Genomic DNA, 23,367 nt, shown 5'->3' with positions numbered 1-23,367 from the left:
TTCCTCTGAGGGCCTGGTTTGTTTTAGTTTTGTTTTGCTTTGTTTTGTTTTGTTTTTTGAGTCCTTCTAAGATAAGGATAAGAGGCTGATGTTTAAAACCAGTAAGTTCAAGAAAGACTGGCAACAGCCCACCCTGCTGGAAAAATTGGAAGGGTGGAGGTTTGATGTTTTTCAAATCCCATCTGGTCACGAACATACTTGAAATGCAATTACAGTTTGTAAATAACTTCTGCTGCTTCTGCTTTTGAATTTTGGGTTGTTGTGGTGTTGGTTTGTTTGTTTTCCATGCGTTTAATCCTTCTTAATGATGTTAATGTCACAGTTTCCTCATTTTGCAAGTCAAAACAAGATTCTCAGCTGCCTCGGGCAGCTCAGTTTCAATACAGTTCACACTGTATAATGAAGAACATATCAAGTCAGGCATATATAGTTAAAAGTGTCTATATGAATAAGCAGGTTCTTTCATTGACATAAGGGGTGTTAAATCCAGTTCAGATGCTCCAGTCAGAGGGAGGGTGGGGTGTTTGGTTTTGCAGGTTTTTTGCAAGCTAGGCTGTATGTGTCAGTTGCATTTCTTTTACATTCTGCCTTTCTACAGAGTGCCCAATGTGTGTTAAAAAGCCTTTATATGGGTACAGCTCTACTTGATGACAGTTCTCTCAGATACTTCTTCTAGAAATTTATCTGCAATTCCAATACACAATCTGTGTGTAATTCATGTACTCTTTTTGCCAACTGAAAATCAGGGTACTCACGGTAGATAAAATACAGTGTTGTCCTAGGCCTTTCTTCCTCTGCCTTTCCTGTTCTGGTTGCTGACTTTCCACAGCCACACTTGCAGCTTCTGACACCTGAAGCACCTAATGAGTAACTCCTCAGGCTTGAATCCATTCTCCAAAGCGACTGAATTAAGTTTTTTTCTCTTTCTTTGTGTTTCTTAAATATTTCTCTTTACTACCAAATTGGTTTCAGATGCCAACAATAGAGATTTGCAGATACAAAATTTTTATAAGGTTCAGAATCTTTTAGATGGCCTTGTTGATTTGCTTAGGAAATAAATGTGCACCTGAACACTGAGGGAAATCAAGCTTGGTTATCAGCAAGACTGGACTTTTTTTTTTTGGAGTAACTGACAGTAAAAATAAATATGAAAGGTAGAGTGATGTGGCACAATTGGTTGGTCCTGAGGAAATACCTTCCAGCAAGCTGTAGCTATCCCTCCTTAAACACAGAGATGGGTGGCATGGCATTAGGTATGCTTAGATGACAAAGAACTTTTGTAATGAAAGGAAGAATCACTAATGGAAAGAGGAAAAACTGTGACTTGCACTTGGCATTGGTGAAGCCACATCTTGAGTGTTGTGTCCAGTTTTGAGCACCTCAATACAAGAGAGATGTGGAGGTGCTGGAGCCAGTGCAGAGGAGGGCAAGGAAGCTGTAAAGGGTCAGGAGAATGAATCTTGTGAAGAGCAACTGAAGGAGCTGGGGATGGTTAGTTTGAAGGAGAGAAGGCTGAGGGGAGACCTCCTGGCTCTCTTACAGCTACCTGAAAGGAGGTTGAGGAGAGGTTGGTGCTGGTCTCTTCTCCCAGGTAATTAGTGACAGAACAAGAAGGAACAGCCTTAAGCTGCAGCAGGGCAGGTTTAGACTGGAGAGTAGGAAGAATTTTTTCCTAGCAAGAGTGGTCAGGCACCGGAATGTCCTGCCCAGGGAGGTCATGGGGTCACCAATCCTGTGTCTGTTTAAAGGTTGTTTGGATGTGGTGCTTGGGGATATAGTTTAGGGGTGACCCTTGTGTAGAGTAAGGTTCTGGGTTGGGCTTGGTGATCCTGAGAGTCTTTTCCAACCTGAATGTTTCTGTGATTCTGTGACAGGAGGCAAGCTGATCTAGGATAACCTTAACTGAAAGTGGTTCAAAGTTGAAGTGTCTACTTGTGATAAATCTTTGATTTTCCCTGAGCAGTATGAAGGTACCATAACAGTAACTGAAATATTTGTTCTGGTTACAGTTTGCCTATGGTGTCCCTAACTTGACTCTGAAGGATATTGCTTGCAGTCAGATGCTCCTGGACCGTTTCATTATCTTCAGCAGCAGACGAAGTCTCCCTTCTGTGAACAAGGCCATGTGTGCCTTGTCCCAGGAAAGCCTACAGAGAGTAGAAGATGCCTTGTATGCAAATGTTGATTTCTTTAAGCTATTTCAGCTGGTAGGTATTAACACAATCTTTCTGCCTTATTGTTGTCAGTTTCTTTGTCTGATATTTCACTGCCCTTCAGGAGTTTTCTTTGTAATACATCACTGATGTTCCAGGTGGTATCTGTTTATTTAAACCTGCAAATGTGAGGTTATGGATGCGTGATGGTTAACCTGCTATCAGCAGGACACCAGACAGTTCTGAGTATGCTTTGGGATGAAACAGATGAAATGAACAGTACAATGGAACTAAAAGATTCAAATGCAGTCTTGAAATCAGACTTGTGGGTGGAGCTATTATCTGGTCATTCCAGGCTGTGTAGCAAAACATTGTGTGGCAAGATCTACAGGGGCCTTGCTAAGAATTCTGAAAATACTCCATACAACCTATCCTGTCTTTGCTACGTTCAGCATGATTGACTTGTGCTGAAGTCAAAGCCACAGTGCAGCTTGAGGCAGGATATCCCTATGAGCCTCTTAAGCCAACCAACCACATTGTACTGGCTTTCAATACTCTTTCTATGGAAGCTTTTCCTTACTTCTGTTAATTTTCATTGTCCTTCTTTGTGCTGTTCCTGTTTTTGCTGTGGCCTTCTTGCCATAAATTAACCACAGCTGTATTCAGTATGAAAAGATTATGGCATGTTAGATATTTTTTTATTTCATTATACATGTAAAAGTAATAATACCAATTATATATATATATATATATATATATAAATATAATGGCATAGTGGTGTGGGGTTTTTTCTTTCATTCTCTATTCTTTTCCTAATGTTTTTCTAAACTCCATTTGTATTCCATACACTTAGCTGGTGCTTTCAGAGAACTATTCATAAAGGCTCAAAGATCTCTTTCCTCCTGACAGCAACCTTAGAGCATGTATCTCTTTTGTGTTTGTTTCCCCTGTGATCACAACTCTGCATTTTTCAACAATAAATTTCATTTGCCTGTTTCCACCTTTTTGAGTAAATATCATGAAACCATTGTGTTGTCAGTTTGCCATGCACAGCAGACAAGATACATCAGCAGCTGCTGTAATGCCATAGAAGTTATCAATCTGACTTTTCTGCCACAGCAGTGTACTGTTGTGATTAATTTAACATGGATTTTATTCAGCTTTGAGTTGCTCAAAACTAGGAACAGAGGATGCCAGATGCTTTAATTGACCCCCTGGCCAAATTACTGTTTGATGATTTTAGCAGTCATTCATTGTGCCTGTGTGATTTTTGCCTGATAAGAATCTGAGGTCAGCTTTTAAAAGCTGCTCTTTTCCATTTCTGAAAATAAACTCAGATATTTTCATATATTTAGTGCTTGCTAGAAGTAGAAAGGAATTAATGCCACAGTACTTCTAAGATAAGTTTTCAGAATTTAAGGACTTTGTGTGAATATGCACAGCTGTAGTGCCACACTTCAAAAGTAAGCTGCTAACATATCATGGTATTGCTGTCATACCAAAGAGAAAGATGAGGTCTGATGAAGCAGCTTTCTATGTTTAAACAAAAATAAACTTACATGGGAAGTAGAAACAAAAACCTGAAACAAAAATCTGGAGTTATGGAGTTACAAAAGACTGAGTGTTCAGATGCAAGCTTATGTTGTGGTCTGTTACTACAAGAGCTGTCTACCAAGACTTCCCCTGACTATTGGAAAGGTATCCATAGCCTGATTCCCAATGGGTTGCAGTGTGCAGCCAGTTGTGGAGAAGAGGATTTGTTTTTTTCATGATGCCACATGAGGAAGTGTTTTTTAGAGGCTTATCTCATAAATATTACAGTCTAGCTAACTACAAGTCCAGCTTTATATTTTGTTGTAATAAGAAGAAATAGATGCCTGAGAAAGCGTCAAGAGCACTAACTCTGAGCATGAGTGTGATTTTTAGATAGCTGAAAAAGAAGACTGCAGTGATGTAAGCAAAATGGTATGTGAGAGCACACCATGGTGTCACCTGTATGAGAGGTCAGTGGCAGCGGAAGTGTTAACTTCTGCTGGAAGGGCCACTTGCCCAGTCCACAGGAGCCTGGAGAAGTAATGCTTTGTCAGATCTGACAGGCAGCTAAAATCAAGCTGTCTCCAACATCAGAGAATCGTTCCAGTGTAATATACTACCCGTTACTTGCTTTCATGGCAAAAGGGGCGCTTCTGTACCACAACTTTTGCTCAATTCAGAAGTTACTAAGAGTCTGTTACATCTCGCTGGAAGAACAGCCTCTGTGAGAAGCTGGTTCTCAGAAATCCCATCCCTGCATTCTTCCTTCATTTTTTTTCATCTTTAGGCATGGTGGGCTTAGATCAGCAGAATGAATCACAAACTGTATTTTCAGTGGCCTGTGACTGGTGCCTCATATTAGGAAGAACACTTACACAAGCTGCTATGTGAGCCTGTACATGGGTACTGGATTTGTGGCCCCACAAGACAAGCCATCTGGATTTTCTTCCCTCACTGTAACAGCTGTTTTCACATAGAAGCTATAAAACACTCATCTGTATTTCTGATCTATGCACAGCTTCCCACTGTGTTGGACAGGAACTCACCAGGTGCTGACCTGAGAGCCTGGGGCAGGGTGCTGTCTAATGTCACCCAAGCAGTGCAAAAAGTAAGTGGTCTAATAACAGATAACATCACTTTTCTGGGTGGCACAGAGTCCTCTTTTTGCTTAGTTCTTTTTGTAGTTCAGTTACCTGCTGTATGAGAAAGAAAGCAGACTTGTCTGGGAAGAGTTTATTCCTTATCTATTCATTATTCTCTCATTACAAAGTAAATGTAAATGTAAGCCTCAGCAGTTGTGAAGCATATTCTTTTCTCCAGGAAAGACATGAGAGAACAAGAACTGCAAATGGTGCCTATGACCCAGACAGAGATAAAAGATGAGGTTCTGACTGCCTCCATGCTTTACCAGTCTAGCTACAACTGACACCTCACCAGACACTTGCCTCCTTTGAGGGTTGCAATTAACAGTCTTGTCTTGCTGCAGCTTGCCAGGAAGCCAAGTGTTCAGGACCTGTTGATGGTTCTGCAGCCATTTATACAAGGTGCAAGGCCAGAATCCTTGGGCCATTTGGTGAGCTCCCTGTCTGATCTTTTCTGTGGCTACCCAGAAGGAGGTGGATCCAGAGTGCTTTCCTTCAACTGGTATGAAGATAATAACTACAAAGCTTTCCTGGGAATTGACTCAACAAGAAAGCAATCCAGTTATCTTTATGACAACACAACCAGTAAGTTCTTCTACCAACTCTTAGAGCAACTCTAGACAGATGAAACTTATGTTAGAGTACCACTGCTACTTTTATAAAATAACATTTTTAAGAAATTGATTCAGAAAGTTTTAGATAGGTAAAATAAGTTTTCTTCATACTTGGCTCATAGATGGAAGCAGAGAAGACCAGGGATCGAGAACTGACAGAAATGCACATTTACTTTCAATATGAAGGCATAAGTTTTGTTGGCCTCATCACTGAGACACTTCCTCTGTCTTCTATTATATGCTCCTGATATCAGGAGGAAATAGATGCTCCTGAAGAAGGTTCAGGGAAGCACAGTGCTGCATTCTGGAATTGATTTTCTCCAAGATACTTTATTTTAAAGTCTTCTGACTTGATTGATGGCCTGGAGTACAGGGATTTCAAAATATCTCTTTTGAAATAATACTCAAATTGATACATGGCGACTGTCCTCGTCCTGCACAAAAGTACAGTACAGTAATGTTCTGGAGTATAATTCAGTCCCACATAGAAAGTATTTCAGTGTACCAGCTTTTATTGCTTTAATTTCTTCACTTACCTTCCTGCTCTAGTCATAGGAGAGAGAATGCAAATCAGAACCCATGTTATCTTTTCTACCCTTCATTATTTTCTCTCTTGATTAAGTCCCCTTCTATTCATATGCTAATTTTTCTCTACATTGAGACCACTAGCAAGTATTTTTTTGTACTAACAGCTGTATTACAGCCAGTAGTACATTTCTGTGTCTCTCCTGCTATGATAGATATAGTTGCATGATTAAAAAGTACAGATGAGCACCACACTTGTAGAGAGATGCATACCTTTCACTGTGGGTGTTGATGCTTGGCTCTACTTCTCTCCAAACTCTTAGAAGACCTGTAAAAGGCCCAGTGCTTCATTTTTTCAGCCAAGGAACAAAATAGTTGGAAGTTATCCAAGTAAACTTAATTACTTCATTGTGCAAGAGCATGATAGAAGTATTTACATTTAAATGTTTAGTTCTAAATTATTGTAGGATCCAGTTGTGAAATGTTCTGGAGTTCCATGTTGAAACCTGCTTGGATTTCCAGTCGGCTACTTTATACTGTGTGAGAATTAACCACTGTAGGTGGAAAAATAGCTTCATAACTCAAACTACAATACAACGGAAGTCAGTCATTAGGAGAAAAGCAATCAGCTCAAAATTGTTCAGTGAGATCTGAGCCGTCTAGTTCCCTTCCATTTGAAATACTTTATAAATAACAGCAACTTTCCACATGGTTACATTTATTTATATTTAGTCTTCCAATTTCCAAGGTGTTTACTTTACAGCTCTGATATCTGCTTTACAGTCTTTTCCATCTATTTAGATGTTGTACTCCTGAATTGCTGAATGTGCTTAACCCACTCAGATTAAAACATGCTTTAAACTGTCCATATTGCCAGTAATAAGCCCTGCAGGACATTATGTGTGCCAGGATTTGAGTAAAGTTACATAAAGACTGTCTGTCTTTCTGTCTTTAGCACCCTTTTGTAATGCATTGATCCAGAACTTGGAATCAAACCCTTTAACCAAAATAGCCTGGAGTGCTGTGAAGCCCCTGCTGATGGGAAAAATTCTCTTTGCTCCTGATTCACCTGCTGTACAGCAAATCCTTAAAAATGTAAGAAGTCCTGAAATACAAAAATGTGTATCTCTAAAAGCCTGCATCCTTAGAAACATCTCTGGAAAAGCAACGACCCAGCTGCCTCAGCCTAAACAGATTTTATTTTCAGAACTCCATTTGTTCTGATGGTCATCACAGAAGGAACAAGTACTTTTTGTTTAAAAAAACGCAAAGGAGACAGATCTTCACTGATTTCTCCCATTTTGGTCAACACTGTGTTTTTTTCCAGGCCAAGCAGTCCCTTGTTGGCAGGATTCCACATTTGCACTAGACACAATAGAGATGTTTATCTGTGTTACAGATACAATAACATCAGCAGCGCAATGCCAGTAAATATTTATATGATGCAGCTATGGGGTTCAGTTAGACTCACTGAGACCTAACACTGCAAGATTACAAACCACTGTCAGCATCAAGTTGAAAGGATAAATAATTTTAATTTTATGGAAATAGGTTTGAGCCTGGAGTCGTAGGCTAAGTGCCTGAATTTGGATGAAACACATCTGAGCAGTTAAATCAAGGTCACACATGACCTAGGTGACCTCATAAGCAGTAATTCATTTACTCTCAATGCCTGAGTACAGCACAGAAGAACTGCTGCTTGTAGTTCACACAGGAAAACATAAGATCTACAGCAGCCCAATGTTTCCAATCTTAACTAATATCTTAACTGTGAGAGTATGTCTTCTTCAACTGCCTCACATTTATTCATTTATCCACATCATGATCTTTCCTTTGAGTTCCTAAGGGAGAGAAATAGTCAGGGGGGAAAAATCATTCTACCTAAAACCTCAGTATTTAAAGGAATTGTAATTAACTGGGGCTGATGTGCACCTTTTTTTTCCATTACATATACAACCGAAATTTATCCTGTGTGACTTTGGTTCAATTTTATAAATTCTTTTTTTCCTGATGTTTATTAACATTTATACTATTTTAAAGAGTTTATTAAGTATGAAGGTAAAAATGATTACATTTGTAAGCTATAATGTCACCGAGTGGCTGGATCATAAGTTCTTAGCTATCTAACACTCCTTTCTGCTGTTCTATTCCTCAGGCAAACTCCACTTTCGAGGAACTTGAACGCCTCAGAGTGCTGACCAAAGCTTGGGAAGAATTAGGACCTCAGCTGTGGTACTTCTTCCAAAGCAGCCTGCAAATGAATATGATCCGTGTATGGAACTTAGCAGGGATCCTCAGCAAGAGAAGCCTTTCACCATCCTTTATTTTACTAAGGAATAAGAGAGTTAATTTGAAATGTTTGGCTGGAAGCACGGCCTTTGCAGCAAGGAATTTGCAGTCTTTAAGACTGTTGGACTGGTTACTGGGCTTAGTTTGAACACCAGTCTTAGATGCATTACATCATCCCTGTGACAAAACCTCAGATCTGGACACTGTTTAGTATCTGACTAATGAGTTCTTAATAAAGGCAGCAATCACAGCTTTCCTGTCTCTACAAAACGTCTTTCAAGAACAGACAATTTTATATTATTGGGCTCTGTATAGGCAAAGAAGGCAGCAGGATTATGGTTTTGATGGGCCCAGATACTTGTTTATTTCCATGTCCCTTAGAACTGACTTTGACCAGCTGCAAGTAGTATCTGTAGTTAAAGTTTATAAAGCAGTTCATGCTAGAGAAGATGTTTGTTTTTCTGCACTATCCTGTAACAGATTAGACATTTATTACATTTATTCTCTTGCTTATATGGAAGCAATGCAATAAATAGTCAAGGATGAATTTCTTTCAGCCTGCTCTTCAGGTCCCACCTCTGGTTCAGCTGTGTAATTACCCATTGATACAATCAATTCCTTAGCATACCCTAGGGCATGTGAACAGCATCCTTGCATTGAAGCTGTCCTGATGTGTTTCCTTAGGACTCTCTGAAGCACCCTACAGTGAGGAACTTCTTGAACAGCCAGCTGGGTGCTGAAGGCTTAACTGCTGAACACATAATCAACTTTCTCCACAATGGGTCTCCGGGAAGCCGTGAGAAGGGAATGGCAGACTTCGACTGGCGGAATATCTTCAGAGCTGCAGACCAATCTCTGCGTTTGCTCAGTCAGTACCTAGAGGTAAGGTCAGCCCTCCTACTGCTGGGAATACTTGTAGAGAAAATCTTGAAGCGGGTTAGGAAGTACCTGGGTCTGTGGCAACAGACAGTAAGGTTAAAATCAGAAGACTTCTTCATTTGTTTCAATTTTAATCTCAACCTTAAAAGCACGTTTTAAAATAATGCAGTATTGTGAGAACATGGGTGCTCATTATTGTAGGAAAAAAAAAAATAGACCCTTCAATTTTATGATCTCCAAATACTATATTCAAAATGTTGGTTGAATGTCTGAACACACTTTGATGCCAAGAGGTAGAAAGTGACAAAAAAAGCACATTGAGATTTTTTTATTAAGTACTAATTACTGGCAGGCCACTAATTTCAGCAAGACCAGGGCCAGAGAAGCTAATAATTCATTGGTAAGTCCTCCTTCAGGTTTTTAAACACCTGATCAAAATGTCATTGAACCCAATGTGGGGAGTTTTTGCTTGTTCTGTAGCCCCTTCTGACAAGATGCCTGCGTTTCCTTCCTGGAATGTGTACCCCTCTTCTCTAGGGTGTTGTGTTTTAAGTGGGGCTCTCTGAGGCTTTTTGAGAGACACGATGTAGAAAATAAGGTGAAGTTTTACTGTGTAGATAAATACTTAAAATATAGATTAAAATATCAAGACATCATTGTGAAAATAGTTTGGAAGATACTTTGAAAAAGGGCTTACTTTCATATGGGCAATCAAATTTACTGATGAATTAATCAGGCTCAGTCTGAATCCAGTGCAAAAAAGGTTTGTTTGGTTTGGGTTTTTTTGTTTTGTTTGTTTTTGAGGGCTAGGCCAGTTGCTGCATCCATTTCTTCACACACCAGGAGGTTTCAGGTTTTTAATCCTGTGTATTTCTGACTGCAGGTAAAGGGTTGTTTGTAACTGGGTCTGAGGTGGAGGGGATTGCTAAATTAGATCAAAGAAATGCCAAGTCTTCTTTGTAAACTTATGTGCCCAGGACCCTGCAGTGTTGCAGATTAACTCTGAGAGGTTAAAAACCTGTTGTTGTTGGCACTAATATTAACACAGCACCTGTCATGTGAGAGTCAAGGTCTTTATAGAGATCAGTTGTGTCTCACAAACATATCCGAACGAAAAGCAAATAGCTTTGTTGTAGGCAACAGAACATTTATTTCTCCTCATTTCAATTCAGTTCAGTCTAAGTGACTAATCATCCTCTGCAAGAAGGCAGAAACTGTGAGTTTATCTGAGAGGAAACAATAAAGTGTTTGCACAAAGCTCTACTGATTCTTCTGATGATATTTTTGCATCGTGCATTTAGCAGAGTGATTTCTCACTCAAACTGCAGCAGGCCAGTGCTGGAACAATCACTGTGTCAGGGCAATTACTGTACCTGGTAATAGTTCTTTTTGTCCTGAAGTGTTCTTTGTAACGATCTCATTTTAAGTCTGCTGTTTACATTTTGTTAGCATTTTAGAATGTTTTCACACAGCCTCAAGCACAATGGGTACAAAGAGCTACCTTTCAGGGACACCCTAATCCTTACCTTATGCAATAAGGAGAGGTGTGCTGCCAGGAACGATCTTTGGAGGCTGCTGCAGGTAAAAATTCTACAAATTAAGCAGTGGATGCTTATCCTCACTACCTCAAGAATTTCCTGGCCTTCTCTTTGTCACCTTAGGCCACAGAACAGTTCAACTCTTTTGTGAAAGCTGCCTACTGACATCTTTCTGATTACTGTTTTCTAGTTTTGTCTTCCAAACCTGCCTTCAGTATTTTAGTTTTTATTTTCCCATCTTCACTGGACCATTTAAAATTGTTCTATCTTGAAGAAGATCTGAAATAATTTTTCCCAAGTTTATGAATTATTTTCTCTGTTGTGGAGTTCAGGAAGGCACAAGCTGTGCTGCATTTCACTGAATAAAGCCAAGGTAGAGCATGCAGCCTTTGTTTCAAGTGCAGTTTATGATGTTAATAGAAAAATTCTAGCTTTTGGCTAGTAGATTACAATAGAAAGTCTCTTTCTGCTTTCTGATTGTGTGAATTATTCCCATGCTGGTGTCCTAGCCTATGTTCTTGCACAAGCTGTTGTTTCATCCTATTGACACATAAGATCTATGTGTGTTTCCTGTTCCATTGATTAGACCCCCCAGATAAGAGCCTACACTGCTTCTCAGCTTGGTCCACACACAGTCTACTCTGCAGTGAAAATCTAGATAAGATCAGTTATCTGTCAATACTTTGCCAATGCCATTCCCACAGATTCCCCTGGAGAGCTACAAGAGGTCTTCTGCAGGTGCCACAAATACCCTGAAAATAATTCCACATAGCAACAAAAGAGAAATAGACCTTCAGACCCTGCAGAAATACAGTTCCATAGCAGGACTTTGTTGTGGAAACTCTGACACTTTGGCAAGAAATCAGCTAGCTGTGTAGGATAAAATATCCCGAAAAAAAGTTACTACAACCTGAGCCATCAGTCTAATTTTATTTCTTTTCTGGCATACAAACCAAAATTCTTTTTTCTGTCTTATTATGCTTTCTGGCATAAAAATCCATGGAGTTTACCATTGTCAAGCAAACTAGGAGAATGACCATTAGCAAAATGTCAGGAAGAATGAAGCTATAAAATAATACTTCGAATTTTAAAGGAAATAGTGTGATTTAGCACAGAGAAACCTCAAATAAAGGAGTCTGTAAGATGTCTGCCGATTAAATAACAAATTGCCTGTTTGAGCACTTTGAAGTGGAGTGAATTTTGGTTATTGACCTGCAAGAGATGATTAAGAAGGTAAGATCAAAACAAGTTAGCCTCCAGGAAATTTATGACGCAAGGTAATTCAGTCAGTATCTTCCCAGTGCATCAGAATGTTAAATGCTTCTGCCAGTTCTAAAGAATGGAAGCTAAATATACAACCGTGAATGTGTAATTTTCTGAATGTGTAATTATAGAGTTTGTAGTGTTCACAATGTTTTGTCTTACAATGCCCATTAGGAAGGAGTTAAATGGGGGGGACATAAAGGAGGTAGGTTTTGGTGAACTGGTCTTTATATAGAGTGATAATTACGTATTTCACAATAAGGACAAGAGACTAAGCTTGTTGCAAAGGGTAAGCTTTCATGGCCAGATTTATTTTATTGCCGAGTTGATTTCATCTCCTGGATGTACGCTACGGAGACAGTTTCTGATCCTGGGACCTCATCTTTACTGCACCTTTAACCTATCCTATGAAGATCCTTGCCTTTTTGAGGGAACCTGCCAAGTGTAACTGAAGTGGCAAAGTTCATGTTTCCATGGCTGGATGATTACAGTGGCTTAAACGTATTTAAAAAAATGTTTGCTGTTCTAGTCAGTAAACATGACACCACAGGCTGTAGTGCTGAGTTTGCCCTGTCATACTGAAACAGAAACAACAGCACTTAATTTAGTGGCTGCACTTGCTTGATTTCTCCCTTGTCCGGATGGACATTTCTTGAGCTTGGAGGAGACCATCCTTAAATATCAGGAATAAGGTGCTGTCAGAATTATTCCATTCACTCACACTGACCACAGCAATGCTAAATCTGTTTACAGTTCTTTTCAGAGAAAATTATATTTCTGAGCTTGTCTTGATACTGCTGTGTGTTTTCAATTTGTCATAACAATTAGTCTAAGATGAGGAAGCTTTCAGGAAGGATAAGAGAATAAATTTTTTGCTAATTTCAGCATAAGCTCTTCAAGCTGAAAATAGCAACTGTTTCAGATGAAGCTACTTCCTTTTTGTGTTTTCAACCAGTGATGTTTGCCCTTATGTGTACCTCTTACTAATTTATCCCCATGGAATTTTTCTCTTTATGATTATTTGTAGTGCTTGAACTTGAATAAATTTGAAGGGTATCTTGATGAAGCTCAACTGACTCATCAAGCCCTTCATCTGCTGGAGGAAAACAAATTTTGGGCTGGTGTGGTTTTTCCAGACATAGAGCCTACAACCAGCAGTCTTCCATCACATGTGAAATACAAGATCCGGATGGACATAGATGCAGTGGAGAAAACAAACAAAATCAAAGACAGGTAAGTGATGGTTCCTCCTCAGTTCTGGCCTGTCATAATATGAATATGAGAGACATAAGGGTATTAGAACCTGTATTGCATACATGCATGATACTCAGCTTCATTCACCAGTAGTTAATATGGAATGTAGTTCAGAATCCATCTCCAGTTATCAGATACTGATGCAAGTAGTATCATTCCTGCTGACAGGCCAAACAGTGGGTAGGTGCGTGGATACATTGGCAAAGGGAATGGCTGTGCTCAGAATCCATTTGGTAATCTGCTGAAGTTCTTAGTTGGCTTCATCATTAGGAGAGGCAGACAAAAGAAGTCCTACATGGATTGTGACCCCGCTTTCTTCCACCTGAACAGTAGAACCTCTCTGCTGTTCTTCCTCAAGTCCCCTTCACTTAAAGGGATAGCAGAAATTTCTCTCCTAACCCTCCCCTAAACCCACTCCATAACCAAATGATGTTCATGTGGATTTTTCTTCTGAGGTACTGGGATCCTGGTCCAAGAGCTGATCCTGTGGATGATTTACGTTATATCTGGGGAGGCTTTGCATATCTTCAAGACATGATTGAGCATGGGATTATAAAGACTCAGACCAACACTGAAGTTCCAATGGGAATCTATCTGCAGCAAATGCCATATCCATGTTTTGTGGATGATGTGTGAGTAAAAGAAGTTGTCTTAATTCTGATGAGTACTTGGGTTACTGACTGCTTTGACGATCAAGCACCTCCACTTAGTCTAAACTTAGTCTAGCTTAAGGTATGTATGCAAGATCAGGAACTGAAACATAACTGTGTGAGTGTGTTCTTAGTCTTATCCTATCAGAAGTCGTCTTTGTCACGATTTTACCCCTGATCCTGGCCTTGGTTACACTCAGGCAAGCAGTGTCCAGCCTAAAATGAACAGAAAACACTGCCTTATTAAAACCAGCCCTTCTTCCAATTTCTTCCAATTTTGCATATCACAATTTAAAATAAATTAAAAAAATAGTCTTTTTTGACCTTACTTTCCCAGGCAATAATATTAACTTGACCTAAACCTTCACACTGATTACAGACAAGAATTCATTGTCAGCAGGGCACCCCAGCTGTAATGCTTTGATCCCTAACAATGTCAGCCCTAAAACTACTCTGGTGATTACTCAAGATCCAGAAAACCTCTAACTAAAACTAAGCCTTGTGCTATAGCGTATAGAATGGTCTGGGTTGGAAGGGACCTCCAAAGGTCATCCAGTCCAACCCCCTCTGCAGTCAGCAGGGACATCCTCCATTAGATCAGGTTGCTCAGAGCCTTGTCCAGACTCACCTTGAATATCTCCAGGGATGGGATCTCAACCACCTCCCTAGGCAACCTGTTCGACTGTTCCACCAGCCTCATGGTAAAGAACTTCTTCCTAACATCCAATCTAAATCTGCTCTTCTCTGGTTTGAAGCCATTGTCCCTCATCCTGTCCCTGCAGGCCTTTGCAAACAGTCTCTCTCCATCCTTCTTGTAACTCCCTTCAGGTACTGGAAGGTTGCTATTAGGTCTCCCTAGAGCCTTCTCTTCTCCAGACTGAACACCCCCAGCTCCTTCAGCCTGTCCTTATATCAGAGCAGCTCCAACCCCCTGAGCATTTTCGTGGCCTTCCTCTGGACCTGCTCCATCAGATCCATGTCCTTCCTGTGTTGAGGGCTCCAGAGCTGGACACAGCACTCCAGGTGAGGTCTTATCAGAGCAGAGGGGCAGGATCCCCTCTCTCCATCTATGACCATGCTGCTTTTGATGAAGTCCAGGCTGCTGTTGGCTTTCTGTGCTGCAAGCTCACACTGCCTGCTCCTGTCCAGCTTCTCATCCACCAGCACCCCTAAATCTTTTTCCTTAGGGCTGCTTTCTATCACCTCCTCCCCCAGCCTGTATTGATAGTGAGGACTGCTCCGGTGCTTGTAGCAAATCTGAGAACAAAGTACAGCCCCATGTTAAAACACACACCACATCATTTGGTTAACTGTGCAGAAGCTCTTGAAGTGTAGTGCCCTTCTTTTCCCTAATTACATCTCTCAAATCCAGCTTTCTTTATACCAAAAGAGTCGTTTCCTAAGTAACGTGCTTGTTCAAATGGAATGGGCTGCTATCCCTATCTAAGTCCTGAAGAATGAAACAACTCAGTCTCTTCCAGTCTGTTACCAAATCCTAACCCTAGACATCTACCAATAGCCAAAGATGAAGTTTTTCCTTCTTGAAGACACCTACAGGCCTTACTGAGTCCCAAGACAATTTAGTCTCTTGAAACTTTCTTTCTGAAGTCCTGATGACATCCCTAAACAGGATTCCAGGCATGACTACTATCTGCAATCAAGCTGGATAGATGACATTTTTCTCTGTTACCATCAGCTGTTTTCCTTCCCCTGTGGCTGCTACAGTTTTCAGCAATAACCTGGTGTTCTTTAACCACCTTTTCCACAATTCTGTGTTTTTATGCAGATTAGCCGATTTTTGTTTTAAATGTCACATGAATTTAGCAAAGCATTCCAGGACTCTGGCTGCAGTTTGTTATTGCAGACACCAGGAGTTGCCTTCCCTGTTGAAAGGCAGAATAAAGAAGCTCAAGGAGAAAGAGATGGTTTGTTGCTTTGTCATGAAAAAAGAGGCTGTGGTCCTGGGTGTGGAGATTTCATGTCTACACGGTTGTAGAGGGTTTATGGGTGCTGTGATCCCCATTATCGCTGCCTGAACCAGCACCTGTGCTCCAGTTCACAGTGTGTCTGTTCCAACATTGCAGTCTGTGCTACAAGTGCCATCTTAATAGAAATTGGAAGCTGGCAATGTGATGCCCATCCACAAGAAGGGTTGGAAGGAGGAACCAGGAAATTCCAGACCTGGCAACCTGACCTCAGTGCCAGGCAAGGTTATGGAGCTGGTTATCTTGAGTGCAATCACACAGCACCTACAGGATGGTCAAGGGATCAGGCCCAGCCAGCAGGGATTCAGGAGGGGCAGGTCCTGCCTGACCAACCTGATCTCCTTTTATGATCAGGTTACCACCTGGTGAATGCAGGGCAGGCTGTGGATGTAGTCTGCCTGGACTTCAGCAAAGCCTTTGACACTCTCTGCCACAAGAAGCTCCTGGCAAAGCTGGCAGGTCATGGCTTGGACAGATTCACTCTGAAATGGGCCAAGAACTGGCTGGAAGGCCAGGCCCAGAGAGTGGTGGTGAATGGTGCCACATCCAGTTGGCAACCAGTCACTGGGGATCAGTGCTGGGCCCCATCCTGTTCAATATCTTTATTGATGATCTGGATGAGGAAATTGAGTCTATCATCAGTAAGTTTGCAGATGACACCAAGTTAGGAGCAGAAGTCAATCTGTTGGAGGGTAGGAGGGCCCTGCAGAGGGATATTGAAGGCTGGATGGGTGGGCAGAGTCCAACATGATGGCATTTAACAAGTCCAAGTGTCAGGTTCCGCACTTTGGCCACAACAACCCCATGCAGTGCTACAGGCTGAGGACAGAGTGGCTGGAGAACACCCAGGCAGAGAGGGACCTGGGGGTGCTGGATAATAGTAGGCTGAACATGAGCCAGCAGTGTGCCCAGGCAGCCAGGAAGGCCAATGGCATCCTGGCCTGGATCAGCAATAGTGTGGCCAGCAGGACAAGGGAGGTTATTCTTCCCCTGTGCTCAGCACTGGTCAGGCCACACCTTGAGACCTGTGTCCAGTTCTGGGCTCCTCAATTCAAGAGAGATGTTGAGGGACTGGAAGGTGTCCAGAGAAGGGCAACAAAGCTGGGGAGGGGTCTGGAGCACAAACTCTGTGAGGAGAGGCTGAGGGAGCTGGGGGTGTTTAGCCTGGAGAAGAGGAGGCTCAGGGGAGACCTCATTGCTGTCTACAACTCCCTGAAGGGAGGTTGTAGCCAGGTGGGGGTTGGTCTCTTCTCCCAGGCAACAGCACAGAAGGAGGGGACACAGTCTCAAGCTGTGCCAGGGGAGGTCTAGGCTGGATGTGAGGAGGAAGTTCTTCACAGAGAGAGAGATTTGCCATTGGAATGTGCTGCCCAGGGAGGTGGTGGAGTCACCATCCCTGGAGATGTTCAAGAGAAGCCTGGATGAGGCACTTAGTGCCATGGTCTAGTTGATTGGATAGGGCTGGGTGATAGGTTGGACTGGATGATCTTGGAGGTCTCTTCCAACCTGCTTGATTCTATGATTCTATGAAGCTTTTAGTACTTCGTTTACTTAATTCTTTTGCTAGTGAATCTTGGGAGCATAAAAGGATAGTGACACTCTGAGACTGTTAAAATTAGCATATGTCTTAAAATGCTCTTTCTTCATTATTGCATTATGGCAGTTCCTGGTGAAGAGAGATACATTTTCACGAGCCACCACATCTTAGGTGACCCTTAGAATCTCTCTTTAAAATAGAAATAACATTTGTCTGAGGAGAGTACAGCAACTGTTGGTTCATTAATATTTATGTTGCTTGTGAAGTTCACTAGCAATATGTTATTGATGTTTAGATGAAGAATGTTCAGTTCCATGTTTAATAAATGTGTTCTTCCCCACCCTTTTCATCCTTGTTTTTCATCTCAATATTTCTTTACCTAAATGTAATAATTTCTCCCTTCTTGCTTTCGTAGCTTCATGATCACTTTAAATCGCTCCTTTCCCATCTTCATGGTGCTTGCCTGGGTATATTCAGTCTCCATGATTGTGAAGAGCATAGTGCTGGAGAAGGAAATGCGTCTGAAAGAGGCCATGAAGAACAGGGGTATAACTAATGGGGTGCTTTGGTGCTCTTGGTTCCTAGACAGCTTCATCATAATGGCTGTGAGCACGTTCCTCCTCACTGCACTGGTTATGGTAAGGATTGCTAGCCTCAAAGTCATACCTGCTAGCTTCAATACTTAGTTATATAAACCTTAAGCATTTTGATAAGGAGGAATGCCCTTACATCTTTTCTGATGGGGGGGACTGCTGTTGGTATAAATGCACAGTAGGAGTGTGGTGGTTTTGCCCTGGCTGTGGGCCAAATACCCATCAAAGCCGCTCTCACTCCCCTTGTTAGATGGACAGGGGAGAGGGGAAAATATAACAATAGGCCTGTAATAAGCTAGAAGCAATTTAATAATGCAAACCCAAAGCAAACAGAGCTGTTATTCTCTAGTTCCCATCAGCAGTGTTTTGGTCACTCCCAGGAAGCGGGGCTCTACTTGTCATGGTTGCTGCAGGGGATAAATGTCATGGACAAAGATCCTACACTTCCTTCTCTCACTTAGCTTACATATCTGAGCTGACCTCACATAGCATGGAGTACCCCTTTGGTCAGTTTGCGTCAGCTCTCCTCCCAAGATCTTGCCCACTCCTCAGCGTACTCTTGGAGCAGGGGAATGTTGGAAAAGCACAGCCTGGACACTCACTCAGCGGTAGCAAAACCACTGCTGTGTAATCAACACCCAGCTACAGCGCTGCAAAGATGCTCTGGGGAGAATTAACTCCAGCTCAGCCAAACCCAGTACAAGGAGTTAATCCACTCCATCCCATTAGCCTATGCTGATGAGTTGTTCTAGTTCCTTGTGGTTGTATTACAGCTTGGATGGATAGAGAAAGCTTGCTATTTTTGCTGCACTGATTTAATTAAAAATCAGGAGGCATTAATACCAGAGAGGAATGTGCTTATACCTATAATTGGCTTCCTTCTCTGGATTTCACTGCACCAGTGTGAGGCACCTTTGTAAATACAGTCTTATGAGAGAGTATATCACTTGATAAACAAATTGGTCTCAGAGGCCCAGTGGCATGTTGCAATAATGTTGTGACCCATTTATAGCCTTGTTGTCTTATTTAAGCCTTATGTATGGCCCAACACAAAGTTGAATCTGATAAATAGGTCTCAACACTGTTTTTTTAGGAATAAATAGAAAATCAGCAGCAGTACATGCTGATGAAGTGGTTACAAAAAACCCCTCTAAGCAAGAAAGGTCAATAAAAGTTCACTTAGCAGCTTAGTTAGTACACAAAGATCTCTCAGAACTGCACTTGGACTCCTCAGCTGTGATATTCTTCTGGAGTTTGAACATACTTGATGTGCAGAAGCATTATGATTTTCCTCTAAATTACTTTTTTTAAAGATGCATTTTGTCAGTCTTCCTTACATCAGTTTTCCTGCACATTGAGCAAGTGGACTGAGGAGATAAGATCAGTGTAACCATATTATGATAGTTCAAGTAGTTTTATTTCAAATTAATGCAGTTCCAAGCAGACAATCATTTACTTATTAAGGCACTGTAGAATGACTGTTTTCAGTTGGTTATGATCTTAATTCAGTCATCAAATATGAATATGAACTCCACAGTCTGATTTATTACCCTGAAGTCAGAATCCCGGAGCAGGAATAAAGTTAGGTGAAGGATTTGTTATTGTAATGAGGACAAGTGTTGAAATATTACTGTCTGGGAGAGCCAGATGGCATATTAGGTAAGAAAGACTTATTTATTGCTCATTGCACAACAGATGGCAATGGTAATTCCAACTTTTGCTGCTAGTTCAGAAAGCTGCAACGCTTCTAAATTTTCCCATATTCCTTTTGCTTTACAGTGTGGAGAAGTGCTACATTACAGCAGTCCACTGCTCTTCTTTCTGTTCCTACTGACATTCACCACAGCCAGCATAATGCAGTGTTTCTTGTTCAGCACCTTCTTTTCCAAAGCAAATCTGGCAGCTGCCTGCAGTGGAGTCATCTACTTCACGTTGTACTTGCCCCACATTGTCTGCTTTGTCTGGCAAGACCGCATGAATGTTAACCTGAAGATCCTGCTGGTGAGTCTTTCACTGAGGATAGAGGATATTTGGGTTTGAATTTCAGCATCCTTTCCCACTGTTTGTATGTGAATACCTCTTCCTCCCCGCTTTCTTCATTCAGAGGACATCTCTGAATCTCTCTGCAAGTGATTAAGCCTTTAATAGGCCTAGTGACCAAGAGAGATTTTCATGTCTTTTAGAAAACTTGACAGAATTTATTTTACTTTTGGAATGCTAGGAAATTAGCATAATATTGAAAATGTTTTGAATGCTTCCTTATAAGTCAAAGCAAATTTAACTTACATTTAATAAATACAAAGGCAATGCACAAAATCTTTTTCGTGTACTGTAACCTTGTTAAGAAGGTGGTATCTAAGGATGAGAAGACCTCAGGTTCACATTCCTTCTTTACCTAAACATAATGTTAGGAGCCCACGGTGCCCTCATACAGCCCAGAAGGCCAATAATATCCTGGGGTGCATCAGGAAGACTGTGGCCAGCAGATCAAGAGAGGGGATTTTCCTCCTTTACTCTGCTCTTGTGTGTCCTCGAATACTGCATCCAGTTCTGGTGTCCCCACTATAAGAGTGACGTAGATCTGTTGGAACAAGTCCAGGGGAGGGCCACAAAGATGATCTACAGGCTTGAACACCTCTGCTGTGAGGATAGGATGAGGGAGCTGGGGGTGTTCAGCATGGTGAGAAGACTCTGGGGGGGACCTTAGAGCTGCTTTCCAATAGCTGAAAGGATCCTACAGGAAGGCTGCAGAGGGACAAGAGTGTCCACCCTCAGGACAAGAGGAAATGGATTGAAATTGAAGGAGAATAGGTTTAGATTGGATCTGAGGAAGAAATGCTTCTCCACAAGGGAGGCTAAAGTCTGGAGTGGATTGTCCAGAGAGGTTGTGAAAGCCCCCTTCCCGGAGATGCCCAAGGCCAGGTTGGATGGGGCCTTGAGTAACCTGGGCTGGTTGAGAGGTGTCCCTACCCATGGCAGGGAGGTTGGGTTGGATGATGTCTAAGATCTCTTCCAGCCTAACCCATTCTATGATTTTATGATCTGACCTCAAACACCAAAGCTCTGAGAAATCTCTTCCAGCTATGAAGCTTTAGACATCCTCCATGCAGTGCTTGTTTGTTCCCTTCCATTATAGGTAAGGTATTTATAAATTCAGTGAAGACAGAAGCTTCTTGCTGTTTTTTGCAATGGAGCTTTGAACTCACAAAATAATTCAGAGTGATTTTCTGTTGCCCAGTGAATCAGGAAGGGGAGCAAGTGTTTGAATCCAGTATTCCATCTTTACTGAGCATTCTAACACTGTAGGTAAAAAAAAAAAAGAAAAAAAGAAAAAAAGTAGTCTTCTCCACTAGGAATCCAATAAAAAAGGAAAAAGAGAATAAAACACTTCAAAAGCTGTAACTAAGTGTATATTTGTCTCTGAATTTGCTTTCTGAACAGTTGTTATATAAACAATCTCCAGTTCTACCCATTAAGGCAATGAAGTGCAAAACTTGATCTTGTCAATAAGTCAGGAAATAAGTAGGGTTGGCCTCTGACAGGCTCTCAGTGGGGAAGAGACCTTGAGAACAGCACACAGTCTAAGCGTAAAGACAACTGTCACCCAGAAGTGAAGGAGGAGGCATCCACTTGAGAGAGGATGTTTATTGTCCAGAAGCCATGGATATTTTTCTCTGATCCTAATACATTTGGTCTTACTTTTGTTATTCAAAGCTCAGTCTCTGAAGAGGAGCTAATTACAAGGGACAACAAGGGGCAGAGTGTGCATTTTAAAGGGCAGACAAAGTAATTGAAGAAGAAATGTTTTGCTGAAACCCAAGTATTTTATGCTTGTGTACAGTATGATAATGCATCACTGAACTGCTGTTGGGATCTCTGTTGTGCCCTTCTTTTCCTCAAGTCTGACATTCCAGGCTGAATCGCTTATACTGTGAAGCACTCCTGTGGCACTTTCTGCTCTGGTTTTGCAATGCAGCATTGAGGAGGATGTTTGTACACTATATTGGTTTATTAGTTAGTTGTACGAGAATTGGGTAGCAGACACACCCGGGGAGGAGATGGTTGTGGTTTTCCTTATCCTGAGATCTCTGTCTTGTTACCCATAAGGGCCCTGCCCCAGACTCAGGGAATATTTTGTTTCTCAAAAACAGGTAAAGGTGTACACTGTAAACTTCTAGATGATTGTATAGTATCTTCTGAGCAGAGACATTAATGGAAAACCAAGGAGTTATAAAAGTTGCTTAGTAGCTAAAGAATGTACAGTCAAGATTGGTTCAGTCTATTATAGCTCAATACTGCTTAGACTTGCTGCCATTCAGAGGATTAAACATCCCAGTATAACATAAAAATGAAAACACTTTTCCCAGAACGTTTCTTAGGCATTACTAAGTTTTGTGGTCCAGTTCCTAAAGGCTGTCTCTTTTGGGCAAGCTGTACAAAATGTCCCCATGGCTAAGCTGAATGTCATTTTTCCTTTATTCCAGAGTTTGATTTCTCAAGTAGCTTTTGGTTTCGGTACAGAATATTTGTCGCGCTATGAAGAACAAGGTCTTGGCCTACAGTGGGGTAATATCAGAACTAGTCCCTTGGAAGGAGATGAATATAGCTTCCTTTTTTCCATTAAAATGATGCTTTTTGATGCTTTTCTCTATGGAATACTTTCTTGGTATCTTGACAATGTTTTTCCAGGTAAGTACATTCCTTATTCATAGTAAGTAGTGGTAGATGTTGTAAACTATGTTAGTCTGATCAGTCTCTGAATAATTCTCTATCAGAAAAAAAAAGGTATTTGTTGTTGTAGACCATGAGTCTTATCCAGTATAGCACTTTTCTCTCTCTCCCTCTTTTCCCCCCCCCCCCCCTATTTTAGTCCTGAAAATAATTAAAAAGGAATAAGGAAGAGCAAGCAATTTCTGGTCCTGTCCTGAAATTTAAATAGGAAACAAATCTACAAAAATGTCATCTGTTAAAACCAATTTGTATGCATATTTTGTCCTTTAAGAGGTTTCAGCTATTTCAAGTGAAGATTTTTTAAATTTTGAAAATACAGAAATTAGAGTTCTAGTTCACACATAGACAATGGCCACCTTAGGCCAGCTGTTTTTTGAGACATGTACTGCCCTAGGCAGCTGTGAAAGTTCCCATATGGATTTATTTTATAGAATCATAGATCATGATTTAATTTCTAAATGGGAATCCTTGTTCTAGAGCAAGTTCACAAAAAGCTTTTCCTTGTTATTAACTAAAAATTTTGTGAATTTTCTGTGTGAGAAAATGGTTTGTCCATGTACTTTAAACAGTTATCTTACTTAATATTGGATATTGTTACAACATAATAAATGCAGACTCTTGTGCTGCACAAGCAAGTAGTTTTCATTAATGTATTACTCCCACATGGAGGCTCTGCACTAA

At 41.1% G+C, this 23,367-nt stretch overlaps 1 protein-coding gene across 1 annotated transcript in view; it reads left to right on the top strand.

The window, feature by feature from the left end:
• The window catches only part of ABCA4 (ATP binding cassette subfamily A member 4), an 81,271-nt gene that overhangs the window by 13,693 nt on the left and 44,211 nt on the right, over window positions 1-23,367 (top strand). The window contains exons 6-16 of the mRNA XM_054384345.1: window positions 2,010-2,207; window positions 4,705-4,794; window positions 5,173-5,413; window positions 6,923-7,062; window positions 8,123-8,239; window positions 8,941-9,138; window positions 12,964-13,169; window positions 13,646-13,822; window positions 17,778-18,000; window positions 19,735-19,956; window positions 22,440-22,644. Coding sequence (XP_054240320.1) covers window positions 2,010-2,207; window positions 4,705-4,794; window positions 5,173-5,413; window positions 6,923-7,062; window positions 8,123-8,239; window positions 8,941-9,138; window positions 12,964-13,169; window positions 13,646-13,822; window positions 17,778-18,000; window positions 19,735-19,956; window positions 22,440-22,644 — 2,017 coding nt within the window. The remainder of the gene's footprint in view (window positions 1-2,009; window positions 2,208-4,704; window positions 4,795-5,172; window positions 5,414-6,922; window positions 7,063-8,122; window positions 8,240-8,940; window positions 9,139-12,963; window positions 13,170-13,645; window positions 13,823-17,777; window positions 18,001-19,734; window positions 19,957-22,439; window positions 22,645-23,367) is intronic.

This window comes from Indicator indicator, chromosome 10 (genome assembly GCF_027791375.1).
Source record: "Indicator indicator isolate 239-I01 chromosome 10, UM_Iind_1.1, whole genome shotgun sequence".
Taxonomy (NCBI): Eukaryota; Metazoa; Chordata; class Aves; order Piciformes; family Indicatoridae; genus Indicator; species Indicator indicator.
This window is presented reverse-complemented; position numbering and strand designations above follow the sequence as displayed.